General features: G+C 38.7%; 1 protein-coding gene across 1 annotated transcript in view; it reads right to left on the reverse strand.

The window, feature by feature from the left end:
- Window positions 1-25,955, reverse strand: part of CDKAL1 (CDK5 regulatory subunit associated protein 1 like 1) — a 640,361-nt gene that overhangs the window by 459,757 nt on the left and 154,649 nt on the right. Inside the window, exon 6 of the mRNA XM_065885642.1 lies at window positions 16,182-16,278. Coding sequence (XP_065741714.1) covers window positions 16,182-16,278 — 97 coding nt within the window. The remainder of the gene's footprint in view (window positions 1-16,181; window positions 16,279-25,955) is intronic.

The following is a 25,955-nucleotide window of genomic DNA, read 5'->3' on the forward strand; positions in this document are numbered from 1 at the left end:
AAATGGGAGAAAATTTTTGCAAATCATATATCTGATAAGAGACCTGAATCTAGAATATATAAAGCGCTACTTGAACTCAGTAAAAAGACAAATAAGCCATTTAAAAATGGGCAAAAGATCTGACTAGACACTTCTCCAAGAAAGATATGCAAATGGCCAATAAGCACATGAAAAGATGTTCAACATCATTAACCAACCAATAAATACAAATCAAAACCACAATGGAGGAAGTGGGCAGTTACTGTTTAACATGCATAGATTTTCAGTTTGGAAAGATGAAAATGTTCTGGAGATGGATGCTGGTGATGGTTCCACAGCAGAGTGAATGTATTTAACGCCACTGAACTATACACTTAAAATTGATTAAGATAGTAAACTTTATGTTGTGTATATTTTACCATAATAAGATACTACTTCATACCCACTAGGATGGCTATAATCAAAAGGACAGACAGTAACAAATATGGGCAAGGATATGGAGAAACTGGAACCCACATCACACATTGCTAGTGTGAATGCAATAAAATGGGGCTGCTGCTTCGGAAATCAGTCTGGCAGATCCTCAAACCATTAAACCATATCATCCAGCAATTCCAATCCTAGCTGGATACCCAAGAGAAATGCAAACGTATGCCCAGACAAAACTTGTACACAAATAGTCACAGCATTATTCATACTATGCAAAAGGCAGAAACAACCCAAGTCCCATCTACTGATGAACAGATAAACAAAAGGTGGTACCTATCCATACAACAAAGTGTCATTGAACCATAAAGGGAAATGAAGTATTAATAATGTTAAAACATTATGCTAAAGGCCAGAGGCCAGAGGAAAAAATCAATCAATGTATTGTCTGATTCCATGCATATGAAATGACCATAACAGGGAAATTTTCAGAGGGAAAGTAGATTAGTGATTACCTATGGACGGGTGGTGAAAGAAATGAGAGGGACTGCTAAGGAGTACTGTGTTTCTTTTTGGAGTGATGACAATATTATAAAATTGATTGTGGTGATGGTCGCATAACTCTGTGAATATACTAAAAACCACTGAATTACACAATTTAAATGGGAGAATAGTGTGGTGCTTGAATTACATCTCAGAAGGGCTGTTATTACTGCCACCATCCCTCCCGAAAAAAGGTTGAGGGTGGTCAAATGTTCTAATGTCAAGGTCATGAAACTCAAGAAAAAACTGAGGAAACGTTCCAGTTAAAGGAGACTTAAGAGACCTGACAACTGAATGTAACTTTGGGTCTAGATCTGGGATTTTTCTCTTCCTATAAGGGACATTGGAACAATTAACAAGATCTGAATAAGGTCTGCACACTAACTGACAGTATTTTAACAATGTTAAATCCCTGATTTTTATAATTAGACTATAGTGATATGAGAATAGCCTTGTTTTTTAAATATAAGGACATTTAGAAGTAAAGAGGCATCAGGTTTACATCTTGCTCTCAAAAGGATCAGGAAAAATGTCTATATATAAAAAGAATAAGTAAATTTGGTAAAATATTACCATTCGGGGAATCTGGGTAAATGGTATATGTTAATTCTTTTTTTTCATCACTTTTCTGTGAGTGTGAAATTATGTCAAAATAAAACTTTAGGGCTTCCCTGGTGGCGCAGTGGTTGAGAGTCCGCCTGCCGATGCAGGGGACACGGGTTCGTGCCCCGGTCCGGGAGGATCCCACATGCCGCGGAGCAGCTGGGCCCGTGAGCCATGACCGCTGAGCCTGCACGTCCAGAGCCTGTGCTCCACAACGGGAGAGGCCACAGCAGTGAGAGGCCCGCATACCACAAATAAATAAATAAATAAATAAATAAATAAATAAATAAATAAATAATAAATAAAACTTAAAGTGTGTGCATGGGTGTGGGTGTTGAAGAGATGAAGATTTTCTTTTACCCTAATGGTCACACAGAATTGACGTGAATGCATCAATTCTGAAATGCATCAAGCTGAAAATATCTGACTTTGAAAAAGTACTTAATTATCACATTCACTTTTAAGGCTGAAAAACTGATATTGCCTACTCCTGATCAGTAATCGCTGGGTGGTGTGGGGGGAATCCAGGACTTCAAAAGGAAGGCTCTACCAAACTTTAAGAAAAAGAGAAAAAAGCATTTGATTACAAAAAGCAGGGGGGAAGTTCATTAAATGCTTTAAAGAAAATGTTGTGTCACTTCCATTTCTAGTAAGGAGGATACTGGAGGAAGCAGTGGGAGAAAATAAGAAAGAAGAGGAGACTGAAGAAAGAGAGAGAAGAGTCAGGGGAGGGGGAATTAAGTGGAAGAGGGAGAGGCTGGGAGGCAAAAAGAACAGGGTGGGAGGCAGGGAGAGAAGCAAAAGCAGTCCTGAGTGAGAACAAAGTCAAGATTCACATACAGTAATGAGGAATATATTGAACTCATTCTGGGAAGAAAAGGAAAGCTGTTCTTAATTAACACTATAAATTGTAGCCCTGAACACGCAAGAGCTTAGTCTCTGGCATATAATTCAAATAAAATAAATAGAACGGTATCTTGTGTCCTTCAGGCACTTAGTTATAACTATACAGGAAAAAAAAGACATGCGGTATGTTCTATTACTGACTCCATATGATCTTGACAATGAAGAAAGGAGTTGGTGGATAAACAATTCATAAATAACATTAATGAGTCATTCTGCTGCAGAACTTTTCAAAGAAACCCATAAAAATATTTTATTCAGCTATTATGAACTACTCCAAATTTATAACTCAACATATATTGAAGAAACAAACCTATACAAAGCCACCTAAAGCAAATAAAAGAGCTATTCTGAAGTTTCCTAATTGTTTCGAGCAGTGCTCTCCAACAGAACTTTCTACAAGGACGGAAATGTTTACACACTGGGCTGTCCAACATGGTAGTCACTAGCCACATGTAGTTACTGCGTACTGGAAACACAGCTAACTGTGACTGAGGAACTGAATTTTGATTTTAATTCACTTAAATATTCACCTGTGGCTTTTGGCAACCACACTGGAAAGTGCAGGTTTTAGAGTATGGCTAAGACAGCTACCCAGTTTGTGATGATGTGTTAAGGAAGCCCTAGGAAACTAACACACACCTCAAACACAATTTTGCCAACTAGGCTAAAATAAAAGAGTCATCAGAGAACAGGCTAATACTGCCCTGCAGTCAGAAGTTCAGCTTTAGTATGCACTTGAAGTATCTTTTTTTCTGAACAACGAGCAGCGAGGTAAGTTGCAACCAGACTACTAATAACACCGTTGATAGTTAACATTTCTTGAGCAATTACCATGTCCCAGGCTCCGTGCTAACACACCACAGGCACCATCACTTTTAATCCTCAGAACATCCCTCAGCAGTAGACACTTACTGTTATTTCCTAGGCTGAGGGAACTAAGGCACGGAGGTATCCTGCTAAATTCTAGCCAAGTGGTCTTAGTATATCTAATCTAGGAATGGCACATAAGGGGCACGTTTTGTGAATTTCCCTTTTCCTTTACACACCAAGATCATTACTAACTGATCACAAAACGATATCCAACTGAACTTGGACTTTCAAGTTAACCAGCAACAACTATTCCCCCAAACGCTCACCCACCAAATCACCTCTGCCGTGCATGCATTCACTTGACAAATATCTGTTAAGCACCAACCAAGCACTATGACTGTCTAGGAACGGGGGATCTAATGGTGAAAATACCAAGTCCCCGCTTCATGGGCCTTACATTCTATTTGGAGGAGACAAACAGGTAAACAACTGAAAATGTTCATTTCCTATCATGATAGATGCTATGAAGAAAATAAAATCTGGGAGTGGCTGGAGGAGGAGAGGGCAATTTTGCTACAGTGGTCCAGGTCAACCTCTGGACAGGCAGCACTGATGCTGGGACGTGAACCATAAGGCAGAAGCACCAACGTGAACGTCCAGGGGGAAGAGCACATACAGGGGTTGAGAGACAGAAGTGATGGCGAATGAGGGCCATCGTGGTAGGAGATGAGGTCAGATAATCAGGGAAGGAAGGGCTATGTGAGACCTTGTAGCTCATGTTGTGCCGGTTACACTTTATATTCTACCTGCAAAAGGAAGTGTGATTGGAGGGTTAACTGAACAATCTCAGTAGCATCGCTCAGGCTAATTCTACCAAAAATGTGCAAAGAGCACTCTCTATCCACATTTCTCTATTACTTGGTGTGAGTCTTTTTATACTTGTATGAATCTGGCTGGGGTTTCACTACCTCTTGATTTTATCCCAAGACACTTCAAATCCTTTCAGGAGTAACGAAGGTTAATAAATTATAGATACACATCAACGTAGATACAGAGGAACTCTCTCATTAGCTCTCTTAATTTTGATTGTACATAAATAAAGTAGGACAACCTGTCATTTCATTCTAATTAAGAAATATCAGACCAACACTTTAAAACCACCTAAAAACTCTATCAACCTTTAAAAGACAAAAACGCCTTTCTTTCTATCTCTGTTAAGAACTACACTATAAAAAGCCTTTTCCATTAAATGCATGTTCAGATTTTTCACTTTTACCATAATGGGAGCTTGATCCAATAATCAGCATTTGACAGGTTAAAGTTCAATACTGACTTCATGGTAAAAAAATATTTTTCTCTCTAAAAAATTTTCCTTCAAGCTGTTAAGGGAAGTCCCTACCTCTATAAATGGTATTGGAAGAGCTCAATTTCCAAATCTCTTAAATTTGGAGAAGTCCAGAGCAGGCACTAGCTAACTCTGCTGGAAGACAGATTTCTTGAATTCACAAGCCCATGAACAAGTTTACTAATGTTACACAAAAGAGCATTTGATGCTACATGTGGTTTAACTTTTTCAAAAAAACTTTCTCATCTGCCAGTACAGTTTCATCTTCTTTCACCTCTTCATTGAGAAAAATTCTTCCCCAGCAGTACAAATAGCCCTTTCATCAAAAGTTATATGACAGCACATTCCACACACCACTAAAAGCATATTTTCTACCTGAATGGTACCAGTGAGTGACGAACACTGAGTAAGAGATAAAAATTACTAAGTGAAAGATGAGGCCAGGCTAGATGGATGCCAGCAAAATGGGGATCAGTACCAGGAACTTTTCCCCCTTAAATCCAATTAAAATACCTATAAAACTTTCTCACAGGGGTTGGCAGGGGGGGATCTTTAAGAAACTAAAATCAACATGCTAAATTCAATTACATAGAGAAACATTCTTTGGGACATTAGAACATTATAGCCATATTAAATAATAGGACATGTTATAAAGTAAAAAATTATACATAAAGTAATACTAAAGTTGAAAACAGTAGTACTAGAATAAAACAGAAATACACATTAGGGATGTAAAACATCAACTAATAAACAATGTTGCATGTAGTAGGCAGAATAATGGTCTCTCAAAGATGTTCAAGTCATGATCCCAGAACCAGAGTAAATTACCTTCCATGGCAAATGGACTTTGCAGGTGTGATTAAGATTAAACACCTTGAGATGATGAGATTAACCTGGATTATCCAGATAGGCCCAATCTACTCACATGAATCTTTAAAAGCTGAGGATCTTTCCTATCTCCGGATAGAGAGAGAGATCAAGATAGAAGAAGGGTCAGAGAGAGATGGCATTGCATTGCTGGCCTTAAAGATGGAAGAAGGGGGCCACAGTCAAGAAATGTGCTGGCCTCTAAAAGCTGGAAAGGGCAAGGAAGAAGACTCCCCTAGAGCCTCCAGAAAAGGATGCAGCCCTGTCAACACCTTGATTTTAGCCCAGTAAAACCCATGCCCAACTTATCTCCAGAATCGTAAGATAATAAATGCGTGTTGTTTTAACCAACCACGTTTCTGGTAATTTGTTATGGGACATGTGAAACTCATATATTAATTAAGAAATAAACATGATAAGAGCACCATCAAAGAGGGAAGGGAAATTTTAAAAATAAATGCTGCTGGAACTGAGAACAATATGGAAAAAAATAAATGCATACTTCATATTTAACAAATATTCACTCAATAAGTATTTACTGAGCCAGACACTGTAGTAAGTACAGAAACTAATGTAAAATATGTAAAGCTGGGCTTCCCTGGAGGCACAGTGGTTGAGAGTCTGCCTGCCGATGCAGGGGACACGGGTTTGTGCCCTGGTCCGGGAAGATCCCACATGCCGCGGAGCGGCTGGGCCGGTGAGCCATGGCCGCTGAGCCTGCGCGTCCGGAGCCTGTGCTCCGCAACGGGAGAGGCCACAACAGGGAGAGGCCCACGTACCGCAAAAAAAAAACAAAACCAAAACCAAAATGTAAAGCTGTAAAGTAATAGCAAACAGAATCCCTGGCTTTGTGGAGCTTGTAAGTGTCCACCACAGTAAACTGCAAACAGAGTGAAGAGTTGAACAAATCCTTTCCATAATTAAAAAAAAAAAAAAGGTCTAAAAGAAAAAGAAAATATATGTACTTTATCAGACCTGTTCCTCGATCCTGGAAACGTAAATTTTAAGTTTTGAAACCACAGAAGAAATTACCCACTCATTCCCCTCTCCCTCAAATTCCAAGTTTCTAATATATCAAAATTTTAAAAGACAATGAAAAATAATGATAAAGAGACTCACAAATTTTCCCAAGTGAAAATAGATTGATTCCCTGCTGTTGAGTTGTAGGAGTCCTTTAAATATTCTGGTATAAACCCTTTGGGAGATATGTGTTTTGGAAATGTTTTCTCCCGATCCCTGGCTTATCTTTTCATCTTAACAGTATCTTTGGGGGAGCCAAAGGAATTAATTTTGATGAAGTCCAATTTATCAATTTCTTTTCTTCTGTGTCCTAAGAAATAGCTGTATGTGGCTGCCTAAGAAACAGTTTCCTAACTCAAGGTCACCAAAAAAGAGGGGAAGGTGATAAAACTTTATCAAAGATATATGGATATTAAACAATCACAGAAAATATGCTCAACATCATTAGCCAACAGAGAAAACAAATTAAAACCACAATGAGATACTACTCATTCCTAGCACAACAGCTAAAATTAAACTGGGAGTACCAAGCTTTGGTCAAGATGTGAAGCAAATGAACTGCTGGTGGAAATGCAAAATAGTATAGCTGTTTCGGAAAACACGTTGGCAATTTTTAAAAGGCTGAGCAGATGCTGACCATATGACCAAGCAATACCATTCCTAGGTATTCACCCAAGAGAATGCAAACATAATTCACACAAAGACCTGTGCACGAATGTTTACAGCAGCTTTATTCTTCATAGCCCCAAACTGGAAAGAACACAACTTTCCATCAACTTGCTAAATGGATAGACAAACTGTGATCCATCCATACAGTGAAATAATTCCATACAATAAAAAGTAACAAACTATTAATAATCACAACAAAATGTAAAATAGATAGCTAGTGGGAAGCAGTCGCATAGCACAGGGAAATCAGCTCCGTGCTTTGTGACCAGCTAGAAGGGTGGGATAGAGAGGGTGGGAGGGAGGGAGATGCAAGAGGGAAGAGATATGGGGACATATGTATATGTATAACTGATTCACTTTGTTGTAAAGCAGAAACTGACCATTGTAAAGCAATTATACTCCAATAAGAATGTTAAAAAAAAAATAATAATCACAACATGTATGAATACTGAATGAATCATGCTAAGTGAAAAAAGAAACAAAGTAACATATAGAGGCATACCTCATTCTATTGCACTTCACTTTACAGCACTTTCCAAATACTGAGTTTTTTATAAATTGAAGGTTTGTGGCAACCCTGCATGGAGCAAGTCTATTGGCAGCATTTTTCCTGCAGCCTTTGCTCACTTCCTGTCTCTGTGTCACATTTTGGTGATCCTCACAATACTTCAAACTTTTTCATTATTATATCTGTTATGGTGATGTGTGATAAGTGGTCTTTAATGTCACTACTGTAATTAATTTCGGGCAGCATGAACGGCACCCACATAAGACAGCAAACTTAACTGATTACTGAAATGACAAAAAAGGATTTAGACTATTACATAAACTTAGTTGACAAAGAAGCAGGATTTGACAGAACGGACTCCAATTTTGAAAGTTCTACTGTGGGTAAAATGCTATCAAATAGTACTGCAGGCTGCAGAGAAACTGTTCATGAAAGGAAGAGTCAGTCGATGCAGCAAACTTCAGTGTTCTCTTATTTTAAGAAATGGCCACAGCCACCCCCCTTCAGTAACCACCACCCTCATCGGTCAGCAGCCATCAACACTAAGGTAAGAGCCTCCACCCCCAAAAGGACTGTGACTCACTGAAGGCACAGATGATGCTTAGCATTTTTTAATAATAAAGCATTATTTAAAATGAAGGTATGGGGACTTCCCCGGTGGTCCAGTGGTTAAGACTCCATGCTCCCAATGCAGGGAGCCAGGGTTCGATCCCTGGTCAGGGAACTAGATCCCGCACACCCCCATCTAAAGATCCCGCGTGCCGCAACTAAAGACCCCGCATGCCCCAGTGAAGATCCCACCTGCTGCAACTAAGACCCAGCACAGCCAAGTAAATACTTTTTTTAAAAAAATAAAATTAAATTAAGGTATGAATATATTTTTTAGGCATAATGCTATTGCACACTTAAGAGACTACAGTATGGTGTAAACACAACTTTTATATACACTTGAAAAGCAAAAAGATCATGTGACTTGCTTTACTGTGATGTTTGCTTTATTGCAGTGGTCTGGAACCAAACCCAAAATATTTCTGAGGTATGCCTATAATTCCCTTTATTTGACATTCTGAAAAAGGCAAAACTATAGGGACAGAAATCAGAACAGTGGTTTCTGAGGACTGTGTTTACTGTTTGCTGGGGGTGGGAGTTGGGGGAGCTGACCACAGAAGGAGACAAGGGAAATTTCAGGTGCAACGGAAATGTTCTGTATGAAATTCATCACAGGTGATTTCATTACATGTTAATTATATTTCAATAAATCATACTTAAGATAACAAAAAAATTAGTATCAATAACATAATAATTAACATATAATGAATAAAGGGCATATGGAAATAACCACTAGATTATACTGCTTCTGACACTTACCTTTTCACACTATCTTACCCCTTCCTTCCCTCAGTCTTTCACCCTGTCATGCTGATTCTGACTTAAGCATTTCACTGAATGCAAACTCTTCCTTTCCACCCTATTTATTACTCATCTGCACTACTCCAAGCTACACCTCTTAAAATGAGCGCCTCCAAATTACACTCAAATCAGGGTGCACTTCTTGCTATTCCTTCTCCCTTCCAGGCACCCTTAAGCACACATACTTTTCCTTAGATACGTTACTGCTTCTGCTCAAAAGCCCTCTCTCCTTTCTCCATTCATCAAACCACTACTCATCCTTTGAAACCCTGGTCAAGAATGGTTTCAACCTCTGTGTGCCCACCAGACTTTATCCCTATGCATATTTATCATGATTATTTGCAGCTCTCCTCAGATTTTACTGTCTTTAAGGACAGACAAGTTTTATTCAGCTCTGTATCTCTAGCAAATAGTTTCATTCCAGGCACATAGCTGTGCTCAGTGTTAACTCTACTAGTAAGATAATTAAATTTTTTTAAAAATGCTAATACAGACCACTAACTATGTGCCAGGGACCATGCTAAGCACATTATGTGTATTAAATACTTTAACCCTTACAAAACTTGGAGTTAGGTTCTATTATTATCTCCATTCTATGATGAAGAAACTGAGGCACAGAGAGGTTAAGTAACTTGTACAAGGTCACACAGCTAATAAGTGGTGGAGCAGGGATATGAACCTGTGTAACCTAGCTCCTAAATCCATGCTCTTCCTAGTATGCTAGACTACCTTTTTATAATTCAGTAGGTGAAAAATGTATACACATATAGATAAAATTAGAGGAAGCCAGGAAAAAGTAAAAGCAACAGATCTAGGAAGGTAAAAAAATGAATGGGCTTTTAAATCTACATGTCATTCTGTTACAATACTGCCATTTTGATAATTAAAGGTAACAAAATGGAATATGACAAGAAGAAATATCAGAAGACATGAAGTAGAGATAAATAGGAGAAGGACAGTTTCTAAAATTTTGCCCTCAATATCGATGCCACCATTACCATGACATCATTCCATTTCATGAATTTATTTACCTTCTGGAATACAGTAATATGATAGAAATGTTCTAAAATGTATCCTCTTTCAAATGTTGCTTTATTTATACACATAATTTTCAAAATTAACACTCACGTATGAAAGAGCCATCATGCTGTCTGACTTTTCAGGATTAGAGCAGCCTGCCTGAAAAGATGTTTAAACCACTGCAAATCAACCTGGTAAGAGTCTCTGAGATAAGTGGACACCTGTGTTAAACCACATTTTTGTTCAGCTGTCCAAAGAAAATATGCATCTGCCTGCAGGGCTCACAGATGGCACATCAGGAAGTTCTGTCATATACAAATTTTCAGCATCTAACTGTATTCTGCTTTGAATTGCATGTTTTAAAAATGTTTTTAAATGTTACAACCTGTTTATTAATTCACAGTTTATTTAGGATTTCTAGAGATATTATACAAAGACAAGCCTAATGAATCAATGCCAAGACCAATTTCAGATGCAGTCTTTATTAGCTCAGAAAACCTACACAAAATGTACAATTCTGTAAACATGCTTTCCTGTAACAGAATAAAAACCAACCTTCCTAATAAATGTCATGCCTATCAATAATGACTACTATAAGAACTGAGAGGGCTTCCGTGGTGGCGCAGTGGTTGAGAGTTCGCCTGCCGATGCAGGGGACACGGGTTCGTGCCCCGGTCCGGGAAGATCCCACATGCCGCAGAGCGGCTGGGCCCGTGAGCCATGGCCGCTGAGCCTGCGCGTCCGGAGCCTGTGCTCCGCAATGGGAGAGGCCACAACAGTTAGAGGCCCACATACTGCCAAAAAAAAAAAAGAACTGAGAAATAACACTACCTTAAGCAGAACTCAAGCAAATAAACACTATTTCAGACATCTATTCCTAACACAACTCCCAGCTGATGGACACAAAGTGTATTTCCATCTGAACCTTACAGAGAAATTCCCAACTAATCAATCTCCCCATCATCTAGGGACCCATCCCACCACACTCTCCAGAAGGTTGAAGATGTTCTAGGCTCAAATCAGATTTCTCTCCCCAAGAACTAGAATGCAAGCTCTATGGGGACAGGAATCTTTGATGATTTTATATACCGCTGCATTCCTAGCACCTGGAACGGTAGCTAGCACTTAGTAGGCACTCAGTAAGTACTAGCTGAATAGAAAAAACAATAATGTGGCAGCCCTGGGATTTAAAGCCTGGCTTTCTGAGCTCTGAAGTCTATTATTCTTCTTTGCTACCAGACTTTAAAACAGAACATCCTTTCTGGTTGACTACGCTAAAAGAAACTTTCCTGCCAAAAAACAAACTAAAGAGAAGAAAAGTAGCATTCAATAGGTATAGTCACAACATCTTGGAACTCTAGACACAGAGTAACCAATGTAAACAAATAAGAGCAGTGATTTAAAAAAAAAAAAGTGACATTGCATGAAAACTAATTCCAAGGTGAATAGTTAACCATAAGTATTTGTCAAAAGAGAAATGAAGGGACTTCCCTGGTGGTGCAGTGGTTAAGAATCCACCTGCCAATGTAGGGGACATGCATTTGAGCCCTGGTCCGGGAAGATCCCACATGCCATGGAGCACCTAAACCCGTGCACCACAACTACTGAGCCTGCGCTCTAGAGCCCGCAAGCCGCAACTAGAGAAAGCCTGCACACAGTAATGAAGACCCAACGCAGCCAAAACTAAATAAATGAATGAATAAATTTTATTTGAAAAAAAGAGAGAAATGAAAATTTTCCCTGTAAGGTAAAATGTTTCAAGATCCCGTAAATATGAAAAAGATCTTGATTCTGCACTGATTACCTATAAATTTATGTTTTTATAAATTTATATTCTAGATATAAACTTCATTTAATCATGCTAGGGAAAAAGTTTTGGTTAAAAAAAGGTCTTTCTATCCAACACATATACGTTTTCAAATCTGTTCTTTCTCCTCTCCCACTATAAAAAAAACCCGGATGGGAGAAGCCTACAGATTACTGCCACCAAAGCCAGTTCTTCTGGACCCAGAGGTTGATAGGTATTACTTCTGGTTGATATCTGTTCTTTTCTTTCTCCGTCCCACCACACAGATAATATTAATCACAACTAGATTCAGGAGACATTATGACAGATGATAATATAAAGCCCAGGAGTCAAATCACCAATTACTAAGTGCCCTCACCACACTGCTCTCTCTGATTATGGAAAGGAATTAACTGTCCCATTTCTAAAAGTTGATATGGGTGAAAATTAACGTTATGATGGTAACAAATATCATTCTTCCTTATTAAACATCTTCTTAAATGCTTACTCCAGGAGCACCTGCAAACATGGGACAGACTTGTCCTTTTTTTTTTTTCTTGCGGTACGCGGGCCTCTCACTGCCGCGGCCTCTCCGGTCGCGGAGCACAGGCTCCGGACGCGCAGGCTCAGCGGCCATGGCCCACGGGCCCAGCCGCCCCGCGGCACGCAGGATCCTCCCGGACCGGGGCACGAACCCGCGCCCCCTGCATCGGCAGGCGGACTTCCAACCACTGCGCCACCAGGGAAGCCCCAGACTTGTCTTTTTAACTCAAGTGTACAATAAGTACCTTGCTCACCATCTAAAGGCAGCCTTTTATTTCGATCACTTGGTCAACAGAGCAGACCATCCTCCCTGTATGTGGCACAACACAGACAAATCCTAGCAGGAGGTGAAAGCACATAATACAGTTACAGCTGGTCTTCCTTCGACTTCTATTAACGCTCTCCCATCACTGAAACTCTGTGAGGAAAATTCTGTGAAGGAATAACAGTTTTCACACAGCCTGTAAATCAACTGTGCAATACGATTCTAAACATCCTCCTAAAAACAGGTTCCCGAGTCAGTGAATTTAAACACCTTCATATTTTTCTTTACACTTCAGAATTGTTTTTTCTTTGTGTAAACCAATATATTTCTTTTTTTAAAAATAAATTTATTTATTTTGGGCTGTGTTGGATGTTCATTGCTGCACAAGGGTTTTCTCTAGTTGCAGCAGGGGCTACTCTTCATTGCGATGCGTGGGTTTCTCACTGTGGTGGCTTCTCTTGTTGCAGAGCACAGGCTCTAGGCACGCGGGCTTCAGTAGTTGTAGCACACGGGTTCAGTAGTTGTCGCTTGCAGGCTCTAGAGTGCAGGCTCAGTAGTTGTGGCTCACAGGCTTAGTTGCTCTGTGGCATGTGGGATCTTCCCAGACCAGGGCTCGAACCCATGTCCCCTGCATTGGCAGGTAGATTCTTAACCACTGCGCCACCAGGGAAGCCTCTAATTCATTTCTTTACTTGACTGTAACTCACTATGTTTCAGAAGGTTTCTGATTTTGTAGCAGTTCAACAATTATATTCAGAAATAGATCTCTCGAAATGCCAATTATAAATAATATTGGTTTCCTTCTCCAAATTTTCTTCAAAATTTTCAGTTCTCCTGTACATAATTTTTATATATAAAGTGTCAGTTATGATAGATGTCATATAGCTGCCACAGATAAAAATGCTCTATAAAATGATGTTGACAAAGAACAGTCTTATACTTTAGTAATAATACCAAATGCTGAAGATATAATTAAACTACAACCCCGAAATGTTGTTATTGTTAGTGCAATTCTACTTTTGGAAACTTTTCACAATATACTGATCTTAAATTTAAAAATCCCTTTATGAGCATTATTGTATGATGTACATTTCCTAAAAATTAGAAAGCTACTTATATCCAACAATTAAGAACAGTTAAGTAACTTATGGTATACCCTTCAGCAGAAAATTAACACAGGACTTAAAATGGTTAAAGAGCTCATGGAATAAAATCTCATGGAAAAATAAGGACACAAAATAGTTTTGAGATTACAATTAAGTAAAATATGCAGAGGTTAAAAGTCTGAAGGGGATAATTATTGTGTTAGGGTGAGAGGATCATGAATTTTCTTTCTATTCACTTTTTCAAACATGTATTGTTTCTCCAATTATAAAGAAGCTAAATAAATATAAAGAATTTTAAGGGTAATAAAAGGAGACAAAGAGACAAAACAGAAAGCATGCTAGATTAAATGGGGAAAAAAATGTTTATTTGCCATACGCACAAGTTTACATCATCCCTGAAAATAGTGTTCCGTATCACCAGCGCTGGGCATCCTCTCTCCCACCATCTTGAGAATCTCCCCAATATACTCACATACACTAAGCTCTTCACAATACACAGTGGAGTTCAGGGAAATGTTACCATAATGTACACAGAGAAGAGACTTTTGCCATACTACAGAAATTCTACTATTCTGGGAATTTAATTCCTTGAGATGAATTCAAAGATGAATTCTAAGCTTTTACCACGCTTTATCTCTAAAACAGAATTCTAACTAGTTTTCTATTTCCCTAACACAGCAGGATTATGTTTATGGAGAAAGTTAGTCTGACATGAAAAGATAACTCAGGAGTCCATATTCAGTTCATTCCTTAAACCAAGAGAAATCGAAATGTAAACAGACAAGTGGTGAAAACAAACTAAAGTTCCCAAACATTCAGGTTCTGTTTGTTTAACATGAGAATGTTTGTTCAAAGATTATTAAATTTGCCAGTGGGGCAAGGATTTCACAGCAGAAAACAAGTTCACTACACTGAGAATACAGTATAAGAACCTATCAATTGGGCTTCCCTGGTGGCGCAGTGGTTGAGAGTCTCCCTGCTAATGCAGGGGACACGGGTTCCAGCCCTGGTCTGGGAGGATCCCACATGCCGTGGAGCAACTAGGCCCGTGAGCCACAACTACTGAGCCTGTGCATCTGGAGCCCGTGCTCCGCGACAAGACAGGCCGCCATAGTGAGAGGCCTGCGCACCGCGATGAAGAGTGGCCCCCGCTTGCCACAACTAGAGAAAGCCCTCGCACAGAAACGAAGACCTAACACAGCAAAAACTAATTAATTAATTAATTAATAAACTCCTACCCCCAACATCTTCTAAAACAAAAAAAACAATACAGCAAACCTTCCAGAGGTAATTATAATTATATAAAAAAAAGAACCTATCAATAGTACATCAAATAAGGAAAAAACTCCAATAAGTCTCAATCCAGATGCCAATTTTTCATACAATTTTTTCTATGAGCATACAATATTTTTATATATATTTTTAAATTAACAGAGCCTCTTTAAAAGAAGATCATTACTAACCACAGTGAGTACAGCTATAACAGAATGGTGGGAAGGATGAAACACCACCATTTGGTCAACAAGTACTGTCTGAATGCTAACTCCCTCTGGGCATTTGTGAACAGTGATGTCCACAAAGAATAAGAAAGATATTATAGGAAGTAGTCATCCCCTGACTTCACAGAACTTACTGCCCAACAGGGAAAGAAGCACACCAACAACAGAAGTACAAAAGGAAGCTTCTTTCATTCAGTCAGTCACCAAACACTGACTGAAAGGATGCCTACTGTATTTCAGGCACCTTGGCAAAGGCTGGAGAAACGTGGTGGGCGTTTAAAAAAAGACTGAAAAGCTGTCAGTGTGGAGCTAATAATTCAAAAAGAGAGGTGGGCTGTATTCAAAAAACCACATAAGTTAACCCCAAAAATACAACTCTGTGAAATGCTGAGAGATCAAATGAAAGGTAAGTGCATAGTAAGTGAAAGGAACCCAGAGCCGGGATTATCGAGGCCTGCGCAGAGCAGGCAGGTCAGGCTGAGAGAAGGGGTAATGGTGAAGCCACGTCTTGGGGGATGAGTAAGATGGAAGTGGGACATTCCAAAAAAGACACCTATATAGTATGGTATGGCAAGAGATAGTGCTGGACACACAGACAAAGACCAGGTTATAATTAACGACCTTAAATTCCATACTATGGCTTTTTATTGTGTAATTTTTTCTTTTTAAATGAGAGAACCTACAACATGTTTTCGCAGTAGGTTCAGATGTTACACAGACATGACAAAGTTTCCACGGCAATAGGAAAAGTATGTTAAGGACAGCCAGAAGTGTAACCTAGCTTGAAAATAACCTAGACATAGAAAATAAAATGTGGAGCCATGACAAGCTTTAACAATGTACGACTGTCTTTTTTCCTATCAGGTGCAAGCTTACCCCTATGATGCTCAGCCCTTTAAGGTAGTCCTGACGAGGCTGGGCTTGAGGAACACATCCAGCAAGCACTATTTTCTTGTTCTCCTCTTGAGCTTTTCTAAAAGATTGAAGAGAAAACAGTGTTAATTCTTTTCCTCACAAGCGTACCCTTGGAAACTGATGTTAGTGCACGTAAGTTCCCTAAAACATAACATGACCATCTAGCATCAAACAGGATTTTCTTACAACTGCTTCAAAAAAATGCATTATAATAAGACTTCTGAACTATGTGTCTATTTAACACACCATAAACAACACAATGGCAGTCCAATCTGATAATGTCTTTCATTACAGCCTCATTATAAAACAAAAAATTTTACTTATATAGAACATTCAAGGATATAAATCGTTCTTGAAAACCACATTTTCCAGATAGACATTAGCCATTCAATTATTTTAAATCATTCATTATTTAAATATTAATATTAAAACATACTATACGATTTCCCAGTCTTTTGTCTAGTATAAAAGTAAAATATACATTGAAAAAATTGAACAGAAAAGTAAGAAATAGAAGGTATAATACTCCCTCTATCCTGAGAATTCACACATCTCCTCACTTCTGTTCCTCAGAGACTGTCTACAACTTATAGATTATTTATGCTTATGTCCAGACAATCCCTCTCATATGCAGGTATGATGTATAACTAGACCTCTGTTCACTATAAATACACAAAGATGAAACAATATTTTGTTTTACAACTTCCATCTAACACACCTTGTGTATTTTTCCTTTTGTTTCTTTAAAGATCAGCCTCACCCCTTTTTTTTTTTGTATTTTATTTTTTAATTGAAGTTTAGTTGAAGAATTATTGAAGTTACAGGTGTACAACATAGTGATTCACAATTTTTAAAGGTTATACACCATTTATAGTTACTATAAAATATTGGCTATATTCCCCATGTTATACAATATATCCCCATAGCTTATAGCTTATTTACTTTATACATAGTAGTTTGTACCTCTTAATCCCTTACCCCTATCTTGCCCGAACCCCTTTCTTCTCCCCACTGATAACCACTTGTTTGTTTTATGTTTCTGTTATTTTTTGTTAAATTCACTAGTTTGTTTTATTTTTTAGATTCCACATGTAAGTGATATCATACAGTATTTGTCTTTCTCTGACTTATTTCACTTAGCATAATACTTTCCATGTCCATCCCTATTGTTACAAATGGCACAAATTTGTTCTTTTTTATGGCTGAGTAGTATTCCATTGTGTGTGTGTGTGTGTGTGTGTGTGTGTGTGTGTCTATACACCACATCTTCTTTATCCATTCAGCTGCTGAGGGACACTCAGGTTGCTTCCTTATATTAGCAATTGTAAACAATGCTGCTAAGAACATTCGGATGCACATATCTCTTTGAATTAGTATTTATATATCCTGGATATATACCCAGCAGTGGAACCTCATCCTTTATAAAGGTTACAGTGTGGGTATACTATAGCTTAACTACTTGTGTTCTGATAGGCATTTAGGTTATTTCCAATTTTTCACTATTACAAATTTTTTCACAATACACATGCATACAGACATATGCACACACATACACATACAAATACATGTGGATGGACAGATAATCTTTGAATATTTGAGACAGTATTTCTGGATTATAAAAACCTAGATGCGAAATCTATGCTAAATTTCCCTAACATAAATTCTAAGAAGTAGAAACGTTGGTTCAAAGGTATACGTCTGGTTATTTTATATTAGGCATTTCTTTACTTAGGAGGAAGCTGGGATATATTTTATGTGGGTGTTAATCATTTGTCTGGGCACACATGCATACAGCAAACATTGATTCTGTGCTAGAAGACAGTGGTAAACCAAGCAGAGCTAACAACTTTTCCTAGAAACTATTCATATTCTTTACCCATTTATATTAAAATTTTAAGTCTTCAATTCTTTTTCAAGTATGTGGGTTTGGGACTTGTGATGCTTTGTTTACTTTTTTCCACTGGTTGCTCGGGTATTGTGTTTTGTACACCAACTGGGTTTCTGAGCCCCCCACCCGAGGCAATGTCTAGGTTTCTGAAACCAACTGAGAAAGCTAAGGGAATCAGCAGTCCAGTTTCTAGACTTTTAACTTTTAGACTACAGCACCATGAAGTGAAAAGTCTCTATATCTGACACCCTTTTTTGTTTCTGTCAACTTTTTCCAGGCTACAAATTCAGAACTGAAAGCCTAAAAAAGGTGGCAGGGGATGGTTAACAGAACTAGCTATGGGTGATCAACAGCCACATCAAAACCCCTGGGAAGTGTGCAGAGAATGATTAAATGAATGAACGGGCAGAGGACAAAATACTAGTTTAACAGCATCCATAAGCATTTCACTTCCGTAACTTCTTAAAGTACTCTGGTATAACTTTTCCATTTGGAATCCTGAAAAAGCTTGTTAATAGAATCAAGAAAATCTGACGTTGGTAGACTGCTTAATATATCCAAGAGAATTACTGCCTGGCTCTGCCACTTGGTTTTACTTTTTTTTTTTTTTTATCAGTACCAAGCACACCATTGCACACAAATAGTTTTCTTGTAGTAAATGTGAAATACCTTATCAAACAAAAAAATCTTTCCATTTACATTAATAACATGTACAAGGAAATAACATCTGGTTTCTTCACAAACTTTAGCTATGCACCTAGAATCACTGCCAAATGTTCAAGGGTCTGTGAGGTCACCAATTATTAAATCCAAATTAAAAAGCTGGCTTCCAGGGTTTCCCTGGTGGCGCAGTGGTTAAGAATCTCCCTGCCAATGCAGGGGACACGGGTTCGAGCCCTGGTCCAGGAAGATCCCACATGCTGCGGAACAGCTAAGCCTGTGTACCACAACTACTGAGCATGCACTCTAGAGTCCGCAAGCCACAACTACTGAGCCCGCAAGTCACAACAACTGAAGCCTGCATGCCTAGAGCCCGTGCTCCTCAACAAGAGAAGCCACCGCAGTAAGAAGCCCGCGCACCGACCCGAAACGAAGAGTAGCCCCTGCTCGCCGCAACTAGAGAAAGCCCGCGCGCAACAACAACGACCCAATGCAGCAAAAAATAAATAAAAATAAAATAAATTTATTTAAAAAAAAAAGAAAGCTGGCTTCCAGTAATGTGATTCAATTACTTAATTATTAAGCACGTCTAAGACATGATAGTGAGTGTTTAAGGGACCACAGTAAGAGGAAGATAGGCACTTTACACTCAACGAGCTTCTGGTTTATAATGGATGAGATGAGATGTAAAGGAACATAAACAACACAGCATCAAGTAAAATGCCCTAACGTGACAGAAAGATGTACAGGCAACATATCGTGGAGGGACAAAGAATATGCACACAGAAAAATACAGTAAAAAGCTTTATGAAAAAAGTTGAAAGGATTTTAAGGGGAGACAGGGGTTGGAGAGGGTGAAATGGAGGCAGGAAAAGCTCCAGGCAGTTGTTACACCACGGACAAAGGCAAAAAGGGAGGAAGTTAGGGGAAAGCATTTCATTATAGAAAGAGTTTCTATATAAGGGAGACATAGGGCTCATACTGGGGAAGGAGCCTTACAAAAAAGGCTGGACAGGCTCCAATGTAGTGGGCAGTGGGGAAATTTTAAATTTTGGTGGCAGAGTGGACACAGAGTAAAGCCAAACTTTGAGAACAGGACCCTGGTGGCAAGGTGCAAAATGAAATACACGGGGAAAAGAAGCCAGTGGTTGGGGAAATTCATTTAATACCCTAGGCAAAAGGATGTGAGGACCTGAACACATGTGGAGGATAAAAAAAAAAAAAAAGTTAAAAGGAGATGAGTTCTCCTGCTGGAATATACTTGAGAAACCCCAAGGATGAATCAAAGGTGATGTCAAGGTTTTGAGTCTGAGGCAGGGATTAACAGACATTTTCTAAAAAGAGCCAGAGAGTAAATTACTTCAGGCTTTGCTGATCACAGCCCTCTGTTGTAACTGCTTAACTCCGCCACCTTAGAGCAAAAGAAGATAGACACAATACTTAAACAAATGGGCACATCTCTGTTCCAATAAAACTTTTTTAAAAACAAGCAGCAAGGGCTTCCCTGGTGGCGCAGTAGTTGAGAATCTGCCTGCTAATGCACGGGACACGGGTTCGAGCCCTGGTCTGGGAGGATCCCACATGCCGCGGAGCAACTAGGCCCGTGGGCCACAGCTCCTGAGCCTGTGCTTCTGGAGCCTGTGCTCCGCAACAAGAGAGGCCGCGACAGTGAGAGGCCCGCACACGGTAATGAAGAGTGGCCCCCCGCTCTCCGCAACTAGAGAAAGCCCTCGCGCAGAAACAAAGACCCAACGCAGCCAAAAAATTAAATAAATAAATACATAAAACAAGCAGCAGGTCAGATTTGGCCCGAAGGCCAGAGGCTGCCTATCCCTAGTCTAAGAAGATAAAAGAAAAGTGGTGCCACTAGCTGTCAGCAGAAGCTGAGTACTGGGATAGAAGGAAATTCCAATAGGACACACCCAATCTGAGGCTCTGCTAATGCCCATCAAGTCTCTGGGTGCAATTCAGCTGGCTGGCAATAGAGCTGGGGGTAGATTTTTGAAATGTATTCCAAAGTGATGGTTGATGACAGTGGATGCGACAATCCCTAAAGGTGTGGAGAGAATCCTTATTGAGTACAAAACTGTAAGGTTCTTTAGCAATGTAGAAGCATTCCCACAGGCTAAAAAATATTAGCGTCAAAAACAAAAAAAGGTAATATCACCACCAACAATACTATAACAGCAATAATAATCATGATTAGCATTTATATGTACTTCATCAAGGTCACCATTATATAGTTAGTTGTATAACATATTTAAAAACAGTATAGCCAATATACAACAACCCAAGGAAAGCGTTCTGCTGACTTTATCAACACTAGACCAGGTCATGAAAGTACAGTCCAAGACTGATTTTAGGGAGTAAGCAGAACACCAGAAAATTAAGAGGAAATTTCAAAATAGAGATGTTTAAATAATTTATTTAAAATATTATTTCATGCTTTTATTGAATTTGGCTTTAAAATGCTAGGGTAGACCAGAGCTATAAGCCAAAAATCATGCCCCAGCTATGGAATATTGATGCTACACTCTGTGACCAAATAAGGTATCAAAAGTTTTAATGCAATTTCTCAAAGAGTGCTCTTGTTCTAAACATTCCTTTCTTACATCCTGTTCTTCTTGTTTAGTAAACTTTGCTCAGGTTCATAAGCCTGAAATAAGGCCTGAAAATTTTTTCATTAGAAATGTACCCAGCACAGACATATGTTTTAAAGCCTTATCCTTCAACATATGAATGCTGATAAGAATAATACCTTAAGAAATTTTAAAATACTATAAATGTCCATGTTTTCGTTTTAGATAGCCTTGAAATGTCAATTAAAATGAAAATTGAGTGCTCGCTTCGGCAGCACATATAGTAAAATGAAAACCCAATGTAAAGTTAATTCAATATAATCATTCATATTTTCTTGAAATGCATTTCTAAATTAAAACAGAGATGTATCCTTGTCTAGAGCATTAACTTGAGTAATAAAGAAAACATAATGAAACCTTTTCTTCTTTTCTGCCAAGCACCAAATGAAAGAAATAATTTGTACAGAATCTTAAAATTCACAGCATCATAGAAAACGCATAAGGATGATATAATATCATTATCTCACAGATGAGAAAATTGATATTCAAGAAGACGCAATGGTCGAGGTCCAAAGTTCCACACTTTGTGGATTTAGTGCTGGAGCTGAGATGAGCACCCAGGATCTCCTGAGTCCTTGAATCCTACATTTCAGAACATAAATCAAACTTGAGTTTTGATTGTGTAATAAACATTGGAGCAAACATTTCTTGATTAAAACAACACAGAAATTGACACAGATTATAATATACTGAATGTCTTCAAAGTAGAAACACAATTTAATATTTCACAGCTCTTGTTTTCCTGAGTCTGGTGAACAAAATCACAGTCTAATAGAAGAGTAGTAAATTCATGGATCTATCAAGAAAAACTCAGTTCTCTATAAGTAGCAGATAAAGAGGAAATGTTGCTTCTTCTCCATGTTCATTTCTCTTATATCCTTCCTGCAAATTGATATTTAACCTATATAAAAATACTCATAGTAATATCTAAGTCTTCAATCAAAATTTTTTTTATGAAAAAGTATTCTTAAATATACATCTGATTTTTTACTTTCTAAATGTATATTGATACCCCTCTAAAAACAGCAGTACTGGAAGAAGGGTCAAAACCAATCTGTTTCTATGCAAAGCAAGCACTCTTAACTACTCTGCAAGTGAGTACTGTCTGCATTCAAATACTCAAGTGAGAGGACACTATTTTAAGTATTTATGTGCAGGCATGTAGCCATGTGAAACTCATAAAAACACCTCAGCAGATAATCTAAGATAAAACAACTAAGGATCTATGTTTGTGATCTATTTCCATAACCACGATGCCCTTCTTTTAAATTTTGGAACAACCAGTCAACGAGGAAAGAGCTGGCAGCAGCAATGCAACTGTCTCCATACATGACTGTTATCAAGACTTGCAGAGTTAGGCTAGGAGGCACCAAAAGTTGAAAATAAAGTTACTCTAAGTCTTGATAGGATTTATCAGTCTAAAAATATAATGCAAACAGATATATTCAAATAGGTAACTGGGGCTGTCTGGAGACATTCAAATCCAAAGTAACTGGGGTTTAATCTCAGGGTCACAATACTGAATATTATTTTAACCAACAAAGCTAAAAACGTAATTGCACATTTTATGCCCCATGAGAAGAAAGAATGTTACCACACGGGGAATGGTCTTCATTGCACTAGAAAAGAGGAGCCCAAAGGGTAAAAGTTTCTCAACACTTAGTAACAGTGGCCAAGTAGGCACCTGAGGCAGATTATCAGTACAATAGTTAATCCTTTTAGACACAGCAGTCATTTCTTTAAAGTGTATCTGGATATAACAACTTGCCATTCCCTGATGAACTGGCCATATAAAACCAGTGAAGAAATTCCCACTTGATTTCAGGTTCAATAGGTTTCCTTTATTGTGCTTACTGCAATGCAAGTTCCTGGGTTCACCTATAAGAACTATTATTTATTTAGAAGTCATTAATTCGGCATTTTATTTTTCCATTCTACCATTCAGTCACTCACCACATGCTAAACACAAGGGAACAAAAAAATAAAAGGATAGTCTCTACCCTCAAGGTGTTCTCGCAATCTAGTGAGAAAAGGAAGGAACAGGCCTTACAACCCAGGTTTTTGCGTGCAGGGGAAGAACAGAGATGCCGAGGTAGCGAGGACAGCTGCGAGCAGCCCTGTGGGAGAAGAAGCATGTGCCCATGTAAAGAGACCCAAGGGTACCCAGTTATGAAGGAGAGGTAGCGTCTCTGAATGCAGGGCTGTGGAACGCTGACTCCCAGTGAAGTCCCTGAGGGACCACGGCAGGGACACAGAGGGGGCTGAGCAAGCAGGACTAGAGACTTCCTCTTCCTCCTACATCCTGTTACTGTGCTTTCATCTGCTCTACCTATCAAGAGTCTGTGAAATATTTTGTCTGAAGAAAGGATTCTGTGACTTTAAGAAAGATGGTGAGAACAGGGCATGGACTTTTTTTCTTCCCAGCTTCACTGAGGTATAATTGACAAGGACATAGACTTCTGTGAAGAGGTTAACAGCGTAAGGAAGGTTGGTTCATTATAGAAAAGGGAATTTCAATGAGAAGTATAAAAATGTTTTTTTAAAAAGCTATAGGGGAAAAGTGATGGGGGAAGGGGGAGAGACCAAAGACAGGAGGGATGGCAAGAAGTAGGAAGAAGAACCTCCTGCAGAAATCAGAAAATGGGTGACTTGTGCTTGCACGCTCACGAGAGGATAAGAAACACAGTGAGAAAGCACCAGGTGGGCCTGGGTAGCCTCATGCTCCAAAGGGAATCAGGTTCAGAGAATGGGAAAGATTCCTTAGGCTTACAGGAAGATGCTTCTCTCTGAATCCTGCTAGGGATTCTGAAAGGAAATATTCCAAATTGTAAATAATAGTTATCTCGGTTGGATAAGGAGTTAAGAAAATAAAGAAGACACTCAAAACACTGTTTTCAAAAGCCTGACACCAAAACAGGGCAAGGGAAAGATTCCCCAACATCTGTGGTAAGGCACCGGGACCAGCTTCTCGGGAGCCATCCTGTTGGGATAAAGACCAATTTCAGAGGATTATGTGCCATATTCCTCCCTGTCTACCTCCCTAACCTACTTTAGGTAAACTCACAGTGCTCCCCAACATTCCCAGACATCCTCTTGGATAGGAAGGTTGCCCAGTTAAATAAATTTTACCCAAATGTTTAATATTTTCTACAATATTCCTTATAAATGGTCATGTGGCTTCTGCTTTACTTCCTCAATGGCAGGAAGTTCATTACTTCAAAATTTCCTGTTTAATCACTGTACACATGTTTTTGTCCATATGTTCTTCTTATTAAACTCTACCTCTAGATAGCTTCCACTTATTCATTCTAATTTGCCTTCTTTCACCTCCCAAAGCTTTATTCCCTACACACTGGCCTACATGCCAGGCAAAACATATGTAACCATTCTCAAGGAAATGTTTCTAAAATACATGGCATGCTTACATTTCTTATTACACAAGATACAGTGAAACTAACTGAACCTATAGTTGATTGCCTTAAATAATCACAGTAGATATAGAATTTCACATCTGTTAAGAGACAACCAAAATTTTCTAGCCCTATCATTTCACTTATAAAAGAGGAAACTGAGGATTAGAAGATTAAACAGATTGCCCAAGGTCAAAGTAAAGACAGTACTGGCAGTCATCCATCACTGCCCTTTGCCTTGATATAATGATGTCCTAAGCCAGGAGTTACCAAGATCCATAAGGTTGTATGGCCCCATAATAAATAATCTCAGTAAGCCATATATATTGATTCTTCTCTTTCTGTTGTGTCAGCTATTACTTCTCAATATATTTCTAACTTGTCTATTCAATCTACCACCACCATTTCTAATTGCCATGACAAAAATTTCTGGAATAAATGACAACAATCAAAAACTTTATTTTATATATGATTTTCACAAATTCATTAATGAAATATTTGTGTCTATTATGTGTACAATATATGCTTAGAGGTCTGTCAGATACCAAGAGGAATTTGTGCCTCAAGGAATACACAGGAAGTTAAAAAGACCAAAAAAGAAAGTTTGAAATATGCAAACTGAACAGACATAGAAATCAATATTTTAAGTACAAGGTTAGAACATCAAAAAGAACAAATAAATTTACAGAGCAGTGGTTACCAAACTTTTTTTTTTTAATTTATTTAATTTTTTTTTATCTTTGGCTGTGTTGGGTCTTCGTTGCTACGCACGGGCTTTCTCTAGTTGCGGCGAGCGGGGGCTACTCTTCGTCGCGGTGCACAGGTTTCTCAGAGCAGTGGCTTCTCTTGTTGCAGAGCACAGGCTCTAGGCACGTGGGTTTCAGTAGTTGTGGCTCACGGGCTTAGTTGCTCTGCAACATGTGGGATCTTCCCGGACCAGGGCTCAAACCCATGTCCCCTGCATTGGCAGGCGGATTCTTAACCACAGTGCCACCAGGGAAGCCCCACCAAACTTCTTATCAAGGTACCAACCAGTTAAAAAAAAAAGAGATGGACCTTAAATACATACAACTGTATATAAATCATACACATGGAGTACTATATTAATGTATTATGTACATTATAAAATATACCTTAA

The sequence above is a fragment of the Phocoena phocoena genome, chromosome 10, assembly GCF_963924675.1.
Source record: "Phocoena phocoena chromosome 10, mPhoPho1.1, whole genome shotgun sequence".
NCBI lineage: Eukaryota > Metazoa > Chordata > Mammalia > Artiodactyla > Phocoenidae > Phocoena > Phocoena phocoena.